Genomic DNA, 17605 nt, shown 5'->3' on the forward strand with positions numbered 1-17605 from the left:
TAACAATGCATAGAGCTGGAGGACGATGGGCGATGCACTCATACACACCGAGTTGAATAAGACACTTTTGATTTAAGGTTCAGACATGAACAAAAGTGCATCATATGTTTTCATGGGCATAGCTAATTCTCCTTGGAACTGGATATTAATTTCGATTTTCTCGATGGGAAATAACATATTGTAACGGATCAGGGATGACAAAGAGAATGGGATACCGAGACTGGAGATGGCAGGCGCTTTGGTGGCATCATTTCTTTCTCTTGTGGAGTACAATAGACGGACAGACTCGATACAGCATCCCAGAGGAACTAAAACAGGGATCTGTGGTAGGAAATCTTGCCAAAGATTTGGGTTTGGGACTATCGGACATTTTTGACCGTGAGCTGCGTGTCGCCTCTGAGGCTGGTGAGCAGTATTTCAGTGTGGATGCGGGGAAGGGCGAGCTGGTAGTGAATGACAGGATAGATAGAGAAGCTTTATGTGGACAAAGCGCCAGCTGTTTGCTGCCTTTGCAGGTTGTTCTAGAAAATCCTCTAAGTTTACATCGGATCGAGGTAGAAATAAAAGATATAAATGATAATTCACCCAGGTTTCATACAAAAGAAATGTCTTTGAAAATTGCTGAATCCGCAGCAGTCGGGACTCGTTTTCTTTTAGAAGGCGCAGAGGATTCAGACGTTGGAAGTAATTCACTAAAATCCTACACTTTGACTAAAAACGACTGTTTTACGTTGAAAATGAAAGAGGTTGAAGATGGCAAAACGGTCCCGGAGCTAGTGTTAGAGAAACCTCTTGACCGGGAGAAGAAAGCCGTTCATCGGCTACTACTGACCGCATTAGACGGAGGAAACCCAGTCATGTCTGGTACCTCGCAGATAATTATCACTGTGCTTGATAACAATGACAATTTCCCAGTATTTGATAAAAATACATATAAAGTTTCCTTAGAGGAGAACACTGCAAAAGATACATTTGTTATCAAAATAGCAGCAACTGATGCTGACGAGGGACCAAACGGAGAAGTTGAATTCTCTTTTGGCCCCAGAACACCAGATTCTGTCTCATCAGTTTTTGAGATAAATTCATTAACAGGAGAAATATATTTGAAAGGAGATTTAGATTATGAAAGAGCTTCGTCCTATAAAATAGAAATAACTGCGAAAGACAAGGGGGTTCCAGTGATGGAGAGTCACTGTCGTGTACAGATAGATGTTGTTGATGTTAATGATAATACTCCTGAAATTATCCTTACCTCTGAACCGAAGCCAGTGCGCGAAGACGCACCAAGTGGCACAGTAGTGGCTTTGCTCAATGCGCGTGACGCTGACTCTGGTAATAATAGCAAAGTGACATTAAAACTACCAAAAGGTTCTTCTTTCACTCTAAAACCTTCATTTTCTAATAATTACGCACTGGTTACCAGTGGTCGTTTAGACCGAGAGACTTTCTCTGAGTATAATATTGAAATAACAGCCACTGATTCAGGCTCTCCTCCTCTGTCCAGTAAAAAAATTATACCTGTCAGCATCTCTGATGTGAATGATAACCCTCCTGTATTCACTCAGCCCTCCTATAATGTGTATTTAAAAGAGAATGGGGTACCAGGCGCTATACTGTACTCAGTATCAGCATCTGACCTGGATTTTGGTGAAAACGCTAAAATCTCTTATTCTATACTGGACTCTAAAGTGCAGGACGTTTCTGTCTCGTCTTATGTTTACATTAACTCAGATAACGGCAGCATCTACAGCATGCACTCGTTTGACTATGAGAAACTGAAGGTGTTTCAGATTCAGGTTCAGGCAAAGGACCAGGGCTCTCCGTCTCTCAGCAGCAACGCTACTGTCCATGTTTTTATCCTGGACCAGAACGACAATGCCCCCGCTGTTATTTACCCCTCCTCCGCTGCCCTGGGCTCCCTCTCTCATCAGAGGATGCCCCGCTCCGCTAAACCGGGTCACCTGGTTACTAAGGTGACGGCCGTGGACGCTGACTCGGGCCATAACGCCTGGATCTCCTACAAACTGGCGGAGGCCACAGACGCCTCTCTGTTCACAGTTAATCAGTACACAGGAGAGGTGAGGACTAAACGCCCTGTGTCCGAGCAGGACGACTCCTCTCAGAGGCTGCTTATAGAGGTCAAGGACGACGGGGAACCGGTCCAGTCCGCCACAGTCACGGTGTCCATCCTGCTGGAGGACGGCCTCCATGAGCCCATCTTGGACCTCCGACAGAAAACGATGGAGCCGAGTAAGAAAACCGGGAGAATCACCCTTTATTTGATTCTCTCTCTGGCCTCGGTGTCCGTGCTGTCTCTGGTGACTTTTCTCATTTTAACGGTTAAATGCATTAGGAGCAGCAGAAGCAGCGGTAGTTGCTGCATGAGACGGAGCGACTGTGATGATTACAAGAACCCCAACAGAAACCTGCAGATTCAGCTCAACACTGATGGGCCTATAAAGTACGTGGAGGTCCTGGGAGGAGACATGTTGTCTCAGAGTCAGTCCTTCAGGTCCTGTATGTCTCCAATGTCAGAGTACAGTGATTTCACTTTAATTAAACCCAGCAGCACCACTGACTTTAAGGAGGTGATCAGTGTTCTTGATGCTTCTTTACCTGACAGCACCTGGACCTTTGAGAGCCAGCAGGTGAGCAGATAACAATCCGTTTAATTTGATGACATCGAATCATTCATTGTTTCAAATGTAAATAATTTATATTATTTTAAGTTGTAATCTGGTAATGATGTTTTCATCATAAATACTGTATAAACGTTACTGCCTAGGCTTGTTTTTCCCTCAACAAATATCTTGATTTTTTTTTATTTCCTTCACTTAAAGCTAAATGTCAGTGTTTGGTACGCTTGTGATATAAAGTCCTGTCCTAATACATGCTTGTCATACTTATTATCACGTGAAATTATATTATTTCGTCGCATTGTCCAAGGTATAAAATACTGTAAATTCTAGCACTTTGTCCCAATTTTCACCTAATCGTCTTCCTCGATCATTGCATGGTTCTGTTGTTGTAAGAGAACTACTGGATTACTTAAATTCAAGTAATCTTTAAAATAAGAGACTGAGAACAGAAGTCGTCGAACAGCCAACTGTGATCTTTATTGATGACACAGCTAAACACTGCACACATCAATGAAACATCAACAGCAGAATAGTAAAACAGTAAAACAGCAAAACAGCGCCACACTTACGCCCATTCAGACTTTTTATACTACCGTCGGCGTGTGGGTCGGTGTCACTTGTTACTGTGTGTTATTGTGTGTTCCAGCCAAGATTCGGTCTGTTACGACATCCCCAAACTGGTGTAACTATTGACCTTTCGCCTTTCTTGTTGTTTTCACATTTCACTTATGATGCACACATATCTGCCTCTACATTGTCCACGTCTTGCTCCTTCTACAAAAGACTGAATAGTATTAAAGTTTAGGTTCATCTCTGTTTGAGTGCTACAGTCATTTTTCTGTACTGAATGAATGCAATTTTCTTTCAGCACCACAGAGCTGGACAGCGAAATATTTTCAAGGCTTCCTCATTACAAGGGCTAAACTGCTCTCATTGACCAAACAAAATCCACAATAGCAGTTGCATACTTACTACTAGAATTTATATGTTTGTGAAATAAGTATGTTATCGGAACATTATTTGAAATGTTTTATCACTTTTTCTATTTCAAATCTCAGAATACTGGTTTAGAGAGTCTGAATAACCATAACAGACTGTATTTATGTTTTTATGATCATGTTTCATTTCATTCAAATTGACTTTAATAGTGGCGTTCAACTGCTGGCATCCTATAATTTCCTTGATATTCTGTTATTGCCTTGAAGCAGAATAGGGCGGCTGTGTCTTTAAAAGTACTGCTCACCTCCCTTCTTATTGGATAGTGGAGATGGATGTTGTGCACCAATGAAACGTAGGACTGTACAAAGAGATCTACTCCCTCCCCCATGCAGCTTCAGCAGCGTAAACGCTCACATTACAATGAGCTGGAGGAGAGGGAGTGATGCTCTTATAGGAATTAAAAAAGGAAAATAATTATTTACTATGAAACGACTTTGGAACTTTCTTTCGGATTACCGTTTTTTGGCAATGGATGGTAACTATCTGCGTTTCAATTACCTCAATGGGAAATAATTCTATCGGACCAAGGATGACAAAGAGAATAGGATACCGAGACTGGAGATGGCAGGCGCTTTGGTGGCATCATTTCTTTCTCTTGTGGACTACAATAGACGGACAGACTCGATACAGCATCCCAGAGGAGCTAAAACAGGGATCTGTGGTAGGAAATCTAGCCAAGGATCTGGGTTTGGGACTATCAGAGATTTTTGACCGTAAGCTTCGTGTCGCTTCTGAAGCTGGTGAGCAGCATTTCAGTGTGGATGCGGGGAAGGGCGAGCTCGTGGTGAACGACAGAATAGACAGAGAGGCTTTGTGTGGACAAAGCACCAGCTGTGTATTGACTCTTCAAGTTGTCATTGATAATCCGCTACAACTGTATCGGGTTGAGGTAGAAATACAAGATATAAATGATAATTTCCCAAGATTCCCTTCGGAAGATATAACATTAGAAATATCTGAGTCGACAGCGGCAGGGGCTCGTTTTCCATTAGAGACTGCACAAGATCTTGACGTTGGAGTAAATTCAGTAAGGTCTTATACTTTGAGTAAAGATGAGTTTTTTAGTTTAAAGATAAAAAATGTGTCCGGTGGGAGGAAAGTGCCAGAGCTTGTCTTGTCTAAATCTCTCGACAGGGAGAAAAATGCCAGACATCAGCTGCAGCTGACAGCTCTAGATGGAGGGATTCCGGTTAAATCTGGGACCTCTCAGATAACCATAAATGTTCTTGATATTAATGACCATTTTCCTGTATTTGAGAAAAATATTTACAAAGTTTCCATAAGCGAAAATAGTTTACAGGGTGCATCCATCCTTAAACTGACCGCAAAAGATATTGATGAGGGTCTAAATGGAGAAGTTGAGTATTCATTTGGAACGCACACACCAGATATGATCTTATCTGTGTTTGATATTGATTCATTAACCGGAGAAATGCGTCTTATTGGGAAATTAGATTTCGAAACAAACGCAAATTATGAAATTGACATTAGCGCAAAAGACAAAGGATCTCCAAGAATGGAGGGGCATTGCACTGTCCATATTGAAGTGTCAGATGTTAATGATAATGCTCCAAACATATTTCTGACCTCCCAACCAAACTCTGTGCGCGAGGATTCACCACGTGGTACTGTCGTAGCTTTAATAAATGCTCGAGACCTTGACTCCGGTGATAACGGTAAAGTGACATTGCAGCTCCCCAAGGGTTCTCCTTTTAATCTCAAACCCTCTTTTTCTGATAATTACGCACTGGTTACCAGTGGTGCTTTAGATCGGGAGAGTTTCTCAGAGTATAATATTGAAATAACAGCCACTGATTTGGGCTCTCCTCCTCTGTCTACAAAGAAGACTATAAATGTTAGAATTACTGATGTGAATGATAACCCTCCTGTATTCACTCAGCCCTCCTATAATGTGTATTTAAAAGAGAATGGGGTACCAGGCTCTATACTGTACTCAGTATCAGCATCTGACCTGGATTTTGGTGAAAACGCTAAAATCTCTTACTCTATACTGGACTCTAAAGTGCAGGACGTTTCTGTCTCGTCTTATGTTTACATTAACTCAGATAACGGCAGCATCTACAGCATGCACTCGTTTGACTATGAGAAACTGAAGGTGTTTCAGATTCAGGTTCAGGCAAAGGACCAGGGCTCTCCGTCTCTCAGCAGCAACGCTACTGTCCATGTTTTTATCCTGGACCAGAACGACAATGCCCCCGCTGTTATTTACCCCTCCTCCGCTGCCCTGGGCTCCCTCTCTCATCAGAGGATGCCCCGCTCTGCTAAACCGGGTCACCTGGTTACTAAGGTGACGGCCGTGGACGCTGACTCGGGCCATAACGCCTGGATCTCCTACAAACTGGCGGAGGCCACAGACGCCTCTCTGTTCACAGTCAATCAGTACACAGGAGAGGTGAGGACTAAACGCCCTGTGTCCGAGCAGGACGACTCCTCTCAGAGGCTGCTTATAGAGGTCAAGGACGACGGGGAACCGGTCCAGTCCGCCACAGTCACGGTGTCCATCCTGCTGGAGGACGGCCTCCATGAGCCCATCTTGGACCTCCGACAGAAAACGATGGAGCCGAATAAGAAAACCGGGAGAATCACCCTTTATTTGATTCTCTCTCTGGCCTCGGTGTCCGTGCTGTCTCTGGTGACTTTTCTCATTTTAGCGGTTAAATGCATCAGGAGCAGCAGAAGCAGCGGTAGTTGCTGCATGAGACGGAGCGACTGTGATGATTACAAGAACCCCAACAGAAACCTGCAGATTCAGCTCAACACTGATGGGCCTATAAAGTACGTGGAGGTCCTGGGAGGAGACATGTTGTCTCAGAGTCAGTCCTTCAGGTCCTGTATGTCTCCAATGTCAGAGTACAGTGATTTCACTTTGATTAAGCCCAGCAGCACCACTGACTTTAAGGAGGTGATCAGTGTTCTTGATGCTTCTTTACCTGACAGCACCTGGACCTTTGAGAGCCAGCAGGTAAGCAGAGAGTATATAACAATGCATATACAGATTTGTAAGATCATTACTTAAGCTACTGGAATATCGAGGCAGCTCAACAGATTCTGGATGATAACATTTTGTACTACATTAGAACTGCTGATATCTGTACTTTACATTGATCACTTCTGTGGCACAGCGGCTGTTATAATTTGACCCGAAGACTGTGTTGGATGGTAAATGGCTTTTGGAGCTGAGCGTTTCAGCACCACAGCGATGAACAGCGACTCTGACCCAGAGGGCAAGATAATAGATTGTTGTTGACGGGCGTTTACTCAAATGTAAAGGGATGTCATTGAAAAAACATTGTTCTAACACATGTAACTATTTGTACTTATTACTTTAACAGAACTTATTGGCTTATACGTAAACCGAGATGATGAAATTTACTCATTACAAATAAATAAAAAACAAGGTGTATATATTTGGTCTCAGTAAAATATACAGACAGACATATCAATTCAGTACATTGATTTATTTTACATTTATTAAAGTCGTGGAAATGTTAGCTGGCATCTCCTTGCAGTGTTTCACTCTCTCTTTCATGACAAAGGGGATAGTGTGTCTTTAACAGTGCTGCTCAGTTTTCTCTCTCATTGGATGTGAGGGGTGGATGCTGTGCACCAATAGCATTCAGAACTGTACAAAGAGATCTACTCCCTCCCCCGCTCAGCTTCAGCACCAAAACCACAATACTCGGGGTGGAAGGAGAGGAGGTAAATGGTTCATATACACGGAATATAAGGTTGTATCCTTTTTGTAAATCTTTGGCTATGAACAAGCATCATTTCAACGGGATATGTCACGCTTTCGGAATATGGATTTTGTCTCGATGCTCTTTGTTCCTTTGGATTGTAAATGATGTATTTTACTGAATTAGGGATGACAAAGAGAATGGGATACCGAGACTGGAGATGGCAGGCGCTTTGGTGGCATCATTTCTTTCTCTTGTGGACTACAATAGACGGACAGACTCGTTACAGCATCCCAGAAGAACTGAAACAGGGCGCTGTAGTAGGAAATCTAGCCAAAGATCTGGGTTTGGGACTATCAGAGATTTTTGACCGTAAGCTTCGTGTCGCCTCTGAGGCTGGTAAGCAGCATTTCAGTGTGGATGCGGGGAAGGGCGAGCTGGTGGTAAATGACAGAATAGACAGAGAGGCGTTATGTGGACAAAGCGCCAGCTGTGTTCTACCTCTGCAAGTAGTTATTGAGGACCCACTACAGTTACACCGAATTGAGGTTGAAATACGAGATATTAATGACAATTCTCCAAGTTTCCTTTCAAATCAGTTATCTTTGAAATTAGCCGAATCAGCAGCAGTTGGCACACGCTTTCCTTTGGAGAGCGCAATGGACCCCGATGTTGGAAGCAATTCACTCAAATCATATACTCTTAGTAAAAATGAGTGTTGTTCTCTCAAAATAAAAGAAATAGAGGGTGGAAAGACCGTTCCCGAGCTTGTTTTAGAAAAGCCTCTTGACCGAGAGAAAAAAGCAGTTCACAAAATATTACTAACAGCGTTAGATGGGGGGAATCCAGCAAGATCCGGAACCTCACAAATAACCATAAGTGTGCTTGACATAAATGATAACTTCCCAGTGTTTGAAAAAAACGTTTACAAAGTCACCTTGAGTGAAAAAAGTGTAAAGGGGGCTGTTATTATCAAGCCCAAAGCAACAGATGCAGATGAAGGTTTAAATGGTGAAATTGAATTCTCATTTGGCACTCGGACACCAGATTCTGTATTGTCAGTTTTCGATATTAACTCTTTAACCGGTGAAATCGTTCTTAAAGGAGAGTTAGATTACGAAACTACTAAGTCATATGACATTGATGTAACTGCAAAAGATAAAGGCAGCCCTGAAATGGAGGGCCACTGTCGCGTACAAATTGATATTATTGACTTCAATGATAATTTTCCAGAAATTGTCCTCACTTCTCAGCCAAAGCCAGTACGCGAAGACTCGCCCAGTGGCACCGTAGTGGCTTTAATCAGTGCTCGAGACCTTGACTCTGGTGATAACGGTGAAGTGACATTACAGCTCCCCAAGGGTTCTCCTTTTAATCTGAAACCCTCTTTTTCTAATAATTACGCACTGGTCACTAGTGGTCATTTAGACCGAGAGACATTTTCAGAGTATAATATTGAAATAACAGCCACTGATTCAGGCTCTCCTCCTCTGTCCAGTAAGAAAATAATACCTGTCAGCATCTCTGATGTGAATGATAATCCTCCAGTGTTCACTCAGCCCTCCTATAATGTGTATTTAAAAGAGAATGGGGTACCAGGCTCTATACTGTACTCAGTATCAGCATCTGACCTGGATTTTGGTGAAAACGCTAAAATCTCTTATTCTATACTGGACTCTAAAGTGCAGGACGTTTCTGTCTCGTCTTATGTTTACATTAACTCAGATAACGGCAGCATCTACAGCATGCACTCGTTTGACTATGAGAAACTGAAGGTGTTTCAGATTCAGGTTCAGGCAAAGGACCAGGGCTCTCCGTCTCTCAGCAGCAACGCTACTGTCCATGTTTTTATCCTGGACCAGAACGACAATGCCCCCGCTGTTATTTACCCCTCCTCCGCTGCCCTGGGCTCCCTCTCTCATCAGAGGATGCCCCGCTCCGCTAAACCGGGTCACCTGGTTACTAAGGTGACGGCCGTGGACGCTGACTCGGGCCATAACGCCTGGATCTCCTACAAACTGGCAGAGGCCACAGACGCCTCTCTGTTCACAGTTAATCAGTACACAGGAGAGGTGAGGACTAAACGCCCTGTGTCCGAGCAGGACGACTCCTCTCAGAGGCTGCTTATAGAGGTCAAGGACGACGGGGAACCGGTCCAGTCCGCCACAGTCACGGTGTCCATCCTGCTGGAGGATGGCCTCCATGAGCCCGTCTTGGACCTCCGACAGAAAACGATGGAGCCTAGCAAGAAAACCGGGAGAATCACCCTTTATTTGATTCTCTCTCTGGCCTCGGTGTCCGTGCTGTCTCTGGTGACTTTTCTCATCTTAGCGGTTAAATGCATCAGGAGCAGCAGAAGCAGCGGTAGTTGCTGCATGAGACGGAGCGACTGTGATGATTACAAGAACCCCAACAGAAACCTGCAGATTCAGCTCAACACTGATGGGCCTATAAAGTACGTGGAGGTCCTGGGAGGAGACATGTTGTCTCAGAGTCAGTCCTTCAGGTCCTGTATGTCTCCAATGTCAGAGTACAGTGATTTCACTTTGATTAAGCCCAGCAGCACCACTGACTTTAAGGAGGTGATCAGTGTTCTTGATGCTTCTTTACCTGACAGCACCTGGACCTTTGAGAGCCAGCAGGTGAGCAGAAAATCACTAGGTATTGTGTGATATTGTATTCATGAACGCGAGCTAAACCGAAGCTCCACAATCTTGTCTTTTCTCCTGTTGTGTTTGGGGGGGAAACAGTAGGTCTACTAACTAGCAATTTGTTGCCTATAGGTGCCTTGGAAAATTGTTTATAGAATGGAAACAAATAGCACTACATTTTTACAAACTGATGTTTTTTATTGCCTATGGTGAGCAGCAGGTTTGTAACTATTGTTCATTGCCAACGTGACAGAGCGCATTTTATTTTTTTTACCGTATCTTCAGTTTAAATGTTTAGGTGAAAGAAAATTACGGTTTCATAGCTATTTTTCTGTTCAACTTTCTTTAAGTAGCCACTTTTATTGATAATAAACTCTATTATTTCTGTTTATAGGTCTCAGACGGAATGTGTTTATTCAATTTAGTAAATATTACATGTATTCTCTCTTCTGCAAGTTAGTTTCATAGCCTACAAGAACCTTTGTGGAATGGACTAAATACACAATTATGCTCCATTTATACCTTCCTTGGATACAGACTGCGGAAAACCAATTTGGAAATCATGCCCCCCTGCGGATACAAATAGTATTGCTATAAATACACGCTGGCTGTTACTGTCTGTGTTTTGAGGAGCTCATGAGCACGTGACTGAAATTGCAAAACACATAGAAGTTAAAGATAATATATAGTACATTTCTTTAATTATTTCTTTGATCATATAAAAGTGTATTTTTCCATAGCCCTAAGATGGTTTGCATCCCTTATTCCGTTTGCGTTGTTCTGTCAAACTTTTAAAATGAGAATGAAGTTGATTATTGTCTGTCAGTGGAAGGGAAGTCAGTGAAAAGTTTTCGCTCTCTCTCTCTCTGTGTGTGTGTGTGTGTGTGTGTGTCTGTAAGCTGTATGACAGAGCGACTCCAGCCTGTCTCCAGTGAGGGGAGGGCCTCCGTGGCCTCTCCCCGCCCATGAGGGGAGCGAGGCTGAGGAGACAGAGCAGAGAGTTTCAGTGGAGGCAGAAAATACTTTGATTTTCGTCATCGTTTTCTCTTAAAAGTCGGGCGTCATGATCACATCAAAACTTCCCACTGCTCTATTCTTAAAACGGAAATGTTTATCATTAAGCCCGGCAACCTCGTTTTAATGTGAGTATGGATACGTTACGGTGAAAGAAGTTAAAAACTTTCTCACTCTCCGATCCTCGGAGCGCAGCACAATGGACTCCAGACAGAGGAAGCGCTCCAGAGGAGGGAGGCAGCTGTCGAGGCTGTGCTTTTATCTGGCTTGCCTCTCCTGTGCGTCCGCTCAGCTCAGTTATTCCGTATCGGAGGAACTAAGCCCGGGCTCTATCGTTGGGAATATCGCAAAAGATTTGACTCTTACTATCCAGCGGATTGCTCAAAGGAGATTGCGGGTGGTCTCGCAACACAATATACCGCAATATTTTGAGCTAAAGCAAGCGACCGGCGATTTGGTCATTAAACAAAAAATTGACAGAGAACAATTGTGCGAATCAAGTGCAATATGTTCATTACACCTTGAGATAATTCTGGAGGATCCTTTAGAAATTCAACGCGTTGTAGTCGACATTTTGGATGTAAATGACAATGCACCGCTGTTTTCAACCAGCAACATTTCTTTGGAAATATCAGAGGCGGCTGTGCCAGGGACAAGGTTCCGCTTGGAGAGCGCACACGACCCAGACGTGGGTACCAACTCATTACGCACTTACCATCTTGCAGCAAATGACTTCTTTACTCTGAATGTGGAGACTAAAAGTGACGGCAGCAAGTTTCCAGAGTTAGTGGTGGATAAAGCTTTGGACAGGGAGACGCAGGCCTCGTTTCGCCTGCTGCTCACTGCTGTAGATGGGGGTCAGCCGGAAAAATCTGGCTCCACACTCATGCTCATTAAAATTCTGGATGTAAATGACAATGTGCCCGTCTTCGACGAGCCAGTGAGAAAAGTTAGCCTGTTAGAAAATGTTGCACTGGGCACTTTAGTAACGAAACTGAACGCGACTGACGCTGATTCGGGTCGTAACGGAGAAATATCCTTCCTGTTTAGTAAATACACACAGGAACGTGCACTCAAACTTTTCAGTGTGGATCCTAAAACTGGGGAGATCCGTGTGAAGGGTGATGTGGATTATGAGAAGGGCACTGCTTATCACATCACAGTGCAGGCCAGAGATGGTGGCTCTCCTGCTATGGAGGGCTCCTGTAATGTTATAGTGGACATCACTGATGTGAATGACAACAAACCAGAGGTGACATTGACAAAACTGACCAGCCCTATCAAAGAGGATTCAACACCAGAGACTGTGATAGCACTAATAAGTGCACAGGACCTGGACTCTGGTATGAATGGGAAGGTTACATTAAGTGTCCAACAAGGTTTACCATTCAAACTTAACTCAGCTTTTGGCATGCATTACAGCCTCACCACTGCTGGCAAACTGGACCGTGAGACTGTTCCAGAGTACACAGTGGTCATCAAGGCCACTGATGCTGGTTCTCCTCCCTTGTCATCACAAACCACCTTTGTGGTGAAGATAGCTGATGTAAATGACAATGCCCCCATCTTCTCTCAGCCGTCATACTCTGTAGACATCCCAGAGAACAATGCTCCTAGTACCCCCATCACCACTGTTTTAGCCACTGACCCAGACCTAGGTGATAATGCTCGCATCACCTACTCCATCCTTCCCGGCATGGTGCAGGGCTCACCCATCTCTTCTTATGTCTACATTAATCCAGAGAGTGGCCACATCTACAGCATGCGCTCCCTGGATCATGAACAGCTTAATGCTTTCCGTATTGAGGTGCAGGCCCGGGATGCGGGGGTGCCTGTGCTGACAACCAACATCACTGTGCATGTGTTTGTGGTGGACACGAATGACAATGCACCAGTGATTGTACACCCCGCCTACCCAAAAGATAAAGGATTACAGCTCACTGTGCCCCCATCTGCCGGCCCCGGGTACCTCGTAAATAAACTTGTAGGGGTGGATGCAGACAGTGGGCACAATGCATGGTTGTTTTACTCTATTGCCCCTGGACCAAATGCTGGCATGTTCCGTATTGGGGCACACACTGGTGAGCTCCGCACAGCCCGTAAGTGGGCTGAGGAGGAGGAGGGCTCCACTTATGACATTGTGATTATCATCCAGGACAATGGTGACCCACCAAAGTCCACTTCTGTGAACATTACAGTAACTGTGGATGAGAAGGCCACAGCTAATGATGCTCCAATAAGCCCCCGCCACACACCCTTCTACCACCGTACTGGGATGTCGGACATCACTTTGTACCTCATCATCTCTCTGGCCTGTGTATCGGCTGTGTCCTTTATCACCTTTGTTATTCTCATGGTACGCTGTCTTAGGCACCGTGGCCCTGGACTGGGTGGCGTTGACTGCTGCTGCTATGGTAATCACAGGTCCAGTCGCTACCATCAGAGGCCCAGCAAGGACCTGCACCTGCAGCTCAACACTGATGGACCCATACGCTATATGGAGGTTGTGGGAGGCCCCCAGGATCCACACACACGCACTTACAGGCCCTGCTACTCCACCATATCCAGCCGCAGTGACTTTGTATTTATGAAGACACCCATGCTGAGTCATAACAACACACTCAACATGACACTAAGCAGGAAGCACCTTATGAACTCAGCCAGTGAGGTGAGGGCTTAAAGTGCGTGAGCAAGTATGGCATGGGTGTGAGCTGCCACAGTGGGATAACCAGGAGTATCTGTAGAGTGGTTTGGAAGATGTTTAAGTATATTAAGAAATGTTTTTCACATGCAGTTTGTAATAGTACAGTGAATGGTGTTTTGATGCTTTGGCTCTTGACAACAGAGTAATAACCTTGATTTCCTTAGTCACGTAGCTCTGCGGTATTTTAAATGAAAACCCACTTTCTTTAGCAGCAGGATGCCTATCTCTATGTGTTGAAAAAGCTCTTAGAGCTTTGTTGTCCTACTAGACAGGTTTTGGCAAAATGAAGAGCTGCTTAATATTTAATCTAACCTGAGGCTAGGAAATGTGGGTGCTTGACTTCCAGTAACTAAACGAGCAGAGTGTTATTTATGGATAAGAAAGATACAGATAAGGAGAAAGCAAGGCAGAAAGAAGGCCATTGGAGATAGCTTGAGAAATGGCAAAGGAAGGGGAAAAGGGGGAAACATAAGTGCTCCTAACAGATGGAGAGGAGGAGACAAACAGATGAAAATAGGTCCTGCAGTGTTGGCTAAGTGGAATGGCTGGGAGACAGAGGGGAACAGGATGACAGAGGGAGAGATGGGGGTGAGGAAGAGAAAAAGGGCCAAGGAAAGAAAATGGGAAGATGGGTGGAAGGAGGGGCAGTCAAAGAATAAAGCAGTAGCTGAAAAACAGGAATTCATGAGGTCAGTGGCCTGACCCCTGACTTCCTGTTGTCCTCTGAACTTTTGGTGATTGGTTCCAGGACTCAGCACCACGTGACCACAGCTGTGTGCATATGAGTTTTGGACGGACATGTTTTGGACACACATTTCCATTCCTTGATCCTTGATCAGAGATATAACTCCTTTCCATTTGTTCAGAGTGACATGTTAAGACTAACAAGATAATAATCAAATGCATAAGACACAGACAGCCCATTTAGAGGTTTGATGCAAAGGAAGAGCTGTCACAAAGATAAAATGGCTGACTGCTTTTGCCAGGATGATTCATTTTAGGGGAATTAAATGAAGAATGTTTGAGGATTTATCATCCTTAATGTAGACATCCTCAGTCATGCCAGACAGTCATGTTCATTATTTTATCTATGGTATTTTAAAGATAACTATTTCTACTCCAGAAAACAGGATGTTTAGTTTTATGTCTGTTTAATATCTATGACCTACTGCTGTTTCTCATGAGTCTTATAACATAGACTCACTATTTGCACTGAATTATGTTGCCCCAGAGGTCAGCAGGGTACCATCTGTCTCCCTGCTCTAGTGACACGTGTGCAATGGACAACAGAGGAAAAGAGAGAGATAGATGGAAAGAAAGGATGGCTTTACGCACGTGTGCCACAGTGACAGACGGCATGGTCTGTGGTCACAGTGGGTGTTTGTGTGTTTGTGTGTGTGTGTGTGTGTGTGTGTGTGTGTGTGTGTGTGTGTGTGTGTGTGAGAGATTGTGTGTATAAAGCATCAGGCACCAGGAGCGATCCCACAGCGTGTAAGTTTAGCAGGACCCCTGGGCCTTGGTGCCTGATTGTCAGTCACTCCCCTCTTTGTATCTTTTAGTCATTTAAGGTGTGCTGTTCTGGTAACTTACACCACTAACACAAAGTCTGCAACAAAAACATTCTCCAGTTGGTAAATTAAATAAAATGTTGCTTCCCATTGGCCTGAAACATGTAGATCTTCATAAAAAAAACAACATTCTCACGATCTTGGGAATTTTGCACCTCCCTACCTTTGCAGTAAAACTAGAGGTGCCAGATCGGGATCGGAACATTGCCATGACGGTGGTCTTGGGTTAGTTATTCAATATTTGAGTCTGTGAATGTATAAGGGTTGGCACGTGTACTGAGTTAGGCGGAGTGTTTTGTAAACAGTCTTTTTTATAGATGACAACGCTACACATGCAACAAACTGGCTCATGCGGTTCAGTGAAACTGTCCTCAAGGGTTTTGTTAGCTGAGTCATGATATTTGTTCAAGGGATAGCAATATTAAAGTCAAGCACCGCATGTTGTGTTCTCTCCTGTCTCAGTGGCCAGCTTTTCCTTTACGGTGAATTGGACAGTTGAATGGAATTGTAAGGGTTATATATCCCAATTTCCACTGGCGTAATCATTGACTAGCAAGGGCACCATCTCTGGAAATAATGTAAGATAGCTGGGAAACTAAGTGAATATGTCTGTGTGTGCTGTGTGTGAGTGCTGAAGGTTATCAGACCAAGAGGAAGGACTTCCTCTTTTCAGACTGATCACCAGGTGCAGTTAAGCCATGAGTCTTTTAACACCCATACTGTCGTGTGTGTGTGTGTGTGTGTGTGTGTGTGTGTGTGTGTGTGTGTGTGTGTGTGTGTGTGTGTGTGTGTGTGTGTGTGTGTGTGTGTGTGTGTGTGTGTGTGTGTGTGTGTGTGTGTGTGTGTGTGTGTTAGAGAATCCAATCTTCCAGTAAAAGTACCACACGGACTTCTATGTGTCAAGGAACTGTGTACATGTACAGCGTGAAAATATACTGATGTACTTTTATAAACCTTTGGCACTACAAACACATAACTTCCATTCATGATAAACAGATGTTTTAGAAAAGTTAACAGTAGCATATTTACAAACATACTGGATGTTGGCAGATTCTTGTCTCTAAAGATGATAGTACCTCAACTGATGAATTACTGCCTGACTTCGTTTTTAGGCTATTGTACCATGAGTTCTGAGGAACCCGAACTGTCCTTTGGCTCAACTTAAAAATGTAAAGGATGTAGACTGACAGTGTTAAAGCTTCCTGGGTAGTATGAAAGTATTTCAATTGGATAAGAATTTAGGCCCACAGAACTGTAATCCCTTCACCTCTCTACATTGGCTGCCTTAATAGTCTGTCTCACCTTCTCCTCTCTCTATCTCTCTTTCGCTCTCTCTCTCTCCCTCTTTAAAACCTAACTAAAATTCTATTGTGCATTTGAATACTTAATCCTCTCTATCTTAACTGATCAGCTCACTTCAGAGACTGTAATAATAGCACTAGTTATAATTAACAAACGAGCACAGCTAAAGATGCTCACATAATTGGAGCTGAAAAGGCAATTCGATTTTTATCCTTGCAAAGCAATTAAACTGGGCTTGGGAGTTGTTACCCTTGGCGACTGTTGTTTACACCATCTTAACTCAGCAACTCTTAACTATTTGCACTTCAGATGAGTGTGTGAAAATAGACTTCCTGTTTGAGCCAAAGACAAGTTGCATTTTATAGAAGCCTGTCTGTTTCTGATATTCAAGTGCAGGCAAAGCTCCCCAAATTAAGCACATATGATTACATTACAGCATATCACACCACTATTTTTAACTTAAGCTCACAGTGGGGCCCAAATATTCCAGTTACCCTTTATTCCACATGCCTGCAGTGGGATCTGACCTTGGAAATGACGTGTGTGTTTGTGCAGTGAGAACGAGTCACACAGCTGGAATGCTGGGCCTCTCCGTGGATGTTTGCCTCCACTCATCCCTGATCTTTTTCTCTCATCAACAAAGTTCAGACAGACTCACATGCCCACGCACATATCACACATCTCTAAGTCCATTTTTAGAGTCGACCAAGCTGTATTTTGACAGAGGATAAAAGTTCAGATGTGCCCTCCTCTGCTTATCCTCATCCACTATGGTTTCATGTTGTAATAAATTCATTTATGAGGGCTGGTATTGCAATTTGATATGAGGATGTAACCTGGCAGGCTTTCCTTTCCCTGAGTATTAAAGACTCAACTGATTATGTTAAGTGACCACCAAGGTTAATGGGCTCTCTTGTAGACAACAATGAAATTTAATCCGCTGACATCTATTTACACTTCACACATTATGGAGTTGTTCAATAATCGTGTTGTATATTGGAGGGACATTAACCGCTATGCAACGCCTTTA

The 17605-nt window shown here is 43.7% G+C and overlaps 3 protein-coding genes across 7 annotated transcripts in view; all 3 read left to right on the forward strand.

The window, feature by feature from the left end:
* Positions 1 to 17605, forward strand: part of LOC128362568 (protocadherin gamma-A2-like) — an 84865-nt gene that overhangs the window by 58548 nt on the left and 8712 nt on the right. For 2 of the 5 annotated variants that reach the window (XM_053323354.1, XM_053323355.1), the window contains exon 1: positions 11016 to 13669. The exons of the other annotated variants lie outside the window; for them this stretch is intronic. In XM_053323354.1, the coding sequence (XP_053179329.1) occupies positions 11201 to 13669 (2469 nt within the window). In that variant the 5' untranslated portion in view covers positions 11016 to 11200. Of the gene's footprint in view, positions 1 to 11015; positions 13670 to 17605 lie in introns of those variants that run through there. 5 annotated transcript variants of the gene reach the window in all.
* Positions 177 to 2660, forward strand: LOC128362573 (protocadherin gamma-C5-like). The gene has a single exon (XM_053323362.1). It carries the CDS (start codon positions 195 to 197, stop codon positions 2658 to 2660), a length of 2466 nt encoding a protein of 821 aa, XP_053179337.1. The 5' UTR covers positions 177 to 194.
* On the forward strand, positions 7525 to 10008 carry LOC128363462 (protocadherin gamma-C5-like). The gene has a single exon (XM_053324464.1). The coding sequence runs from the start codon at positions 7525 to 7527 to the stop codon at positions 10006 to 10008; it is 2484 nt and encodes an 827-aa protein (XP_053180439.1).

This window comes from Scomber japonicus, chromosome 8, assembly GCF_027409825.1.
Source record: "Scomber japonicus isolate fScoJap1 chromosome 8, fScoJap1.pri, whole genome shotgun sequence".
Taxonomy (NCBI): domain Eukaryota; kingdom Metazoa; phylum Chordata; class Actinopteri; order Scombriformes; family Scombridae; genus Scomber; species Scomber japonicus.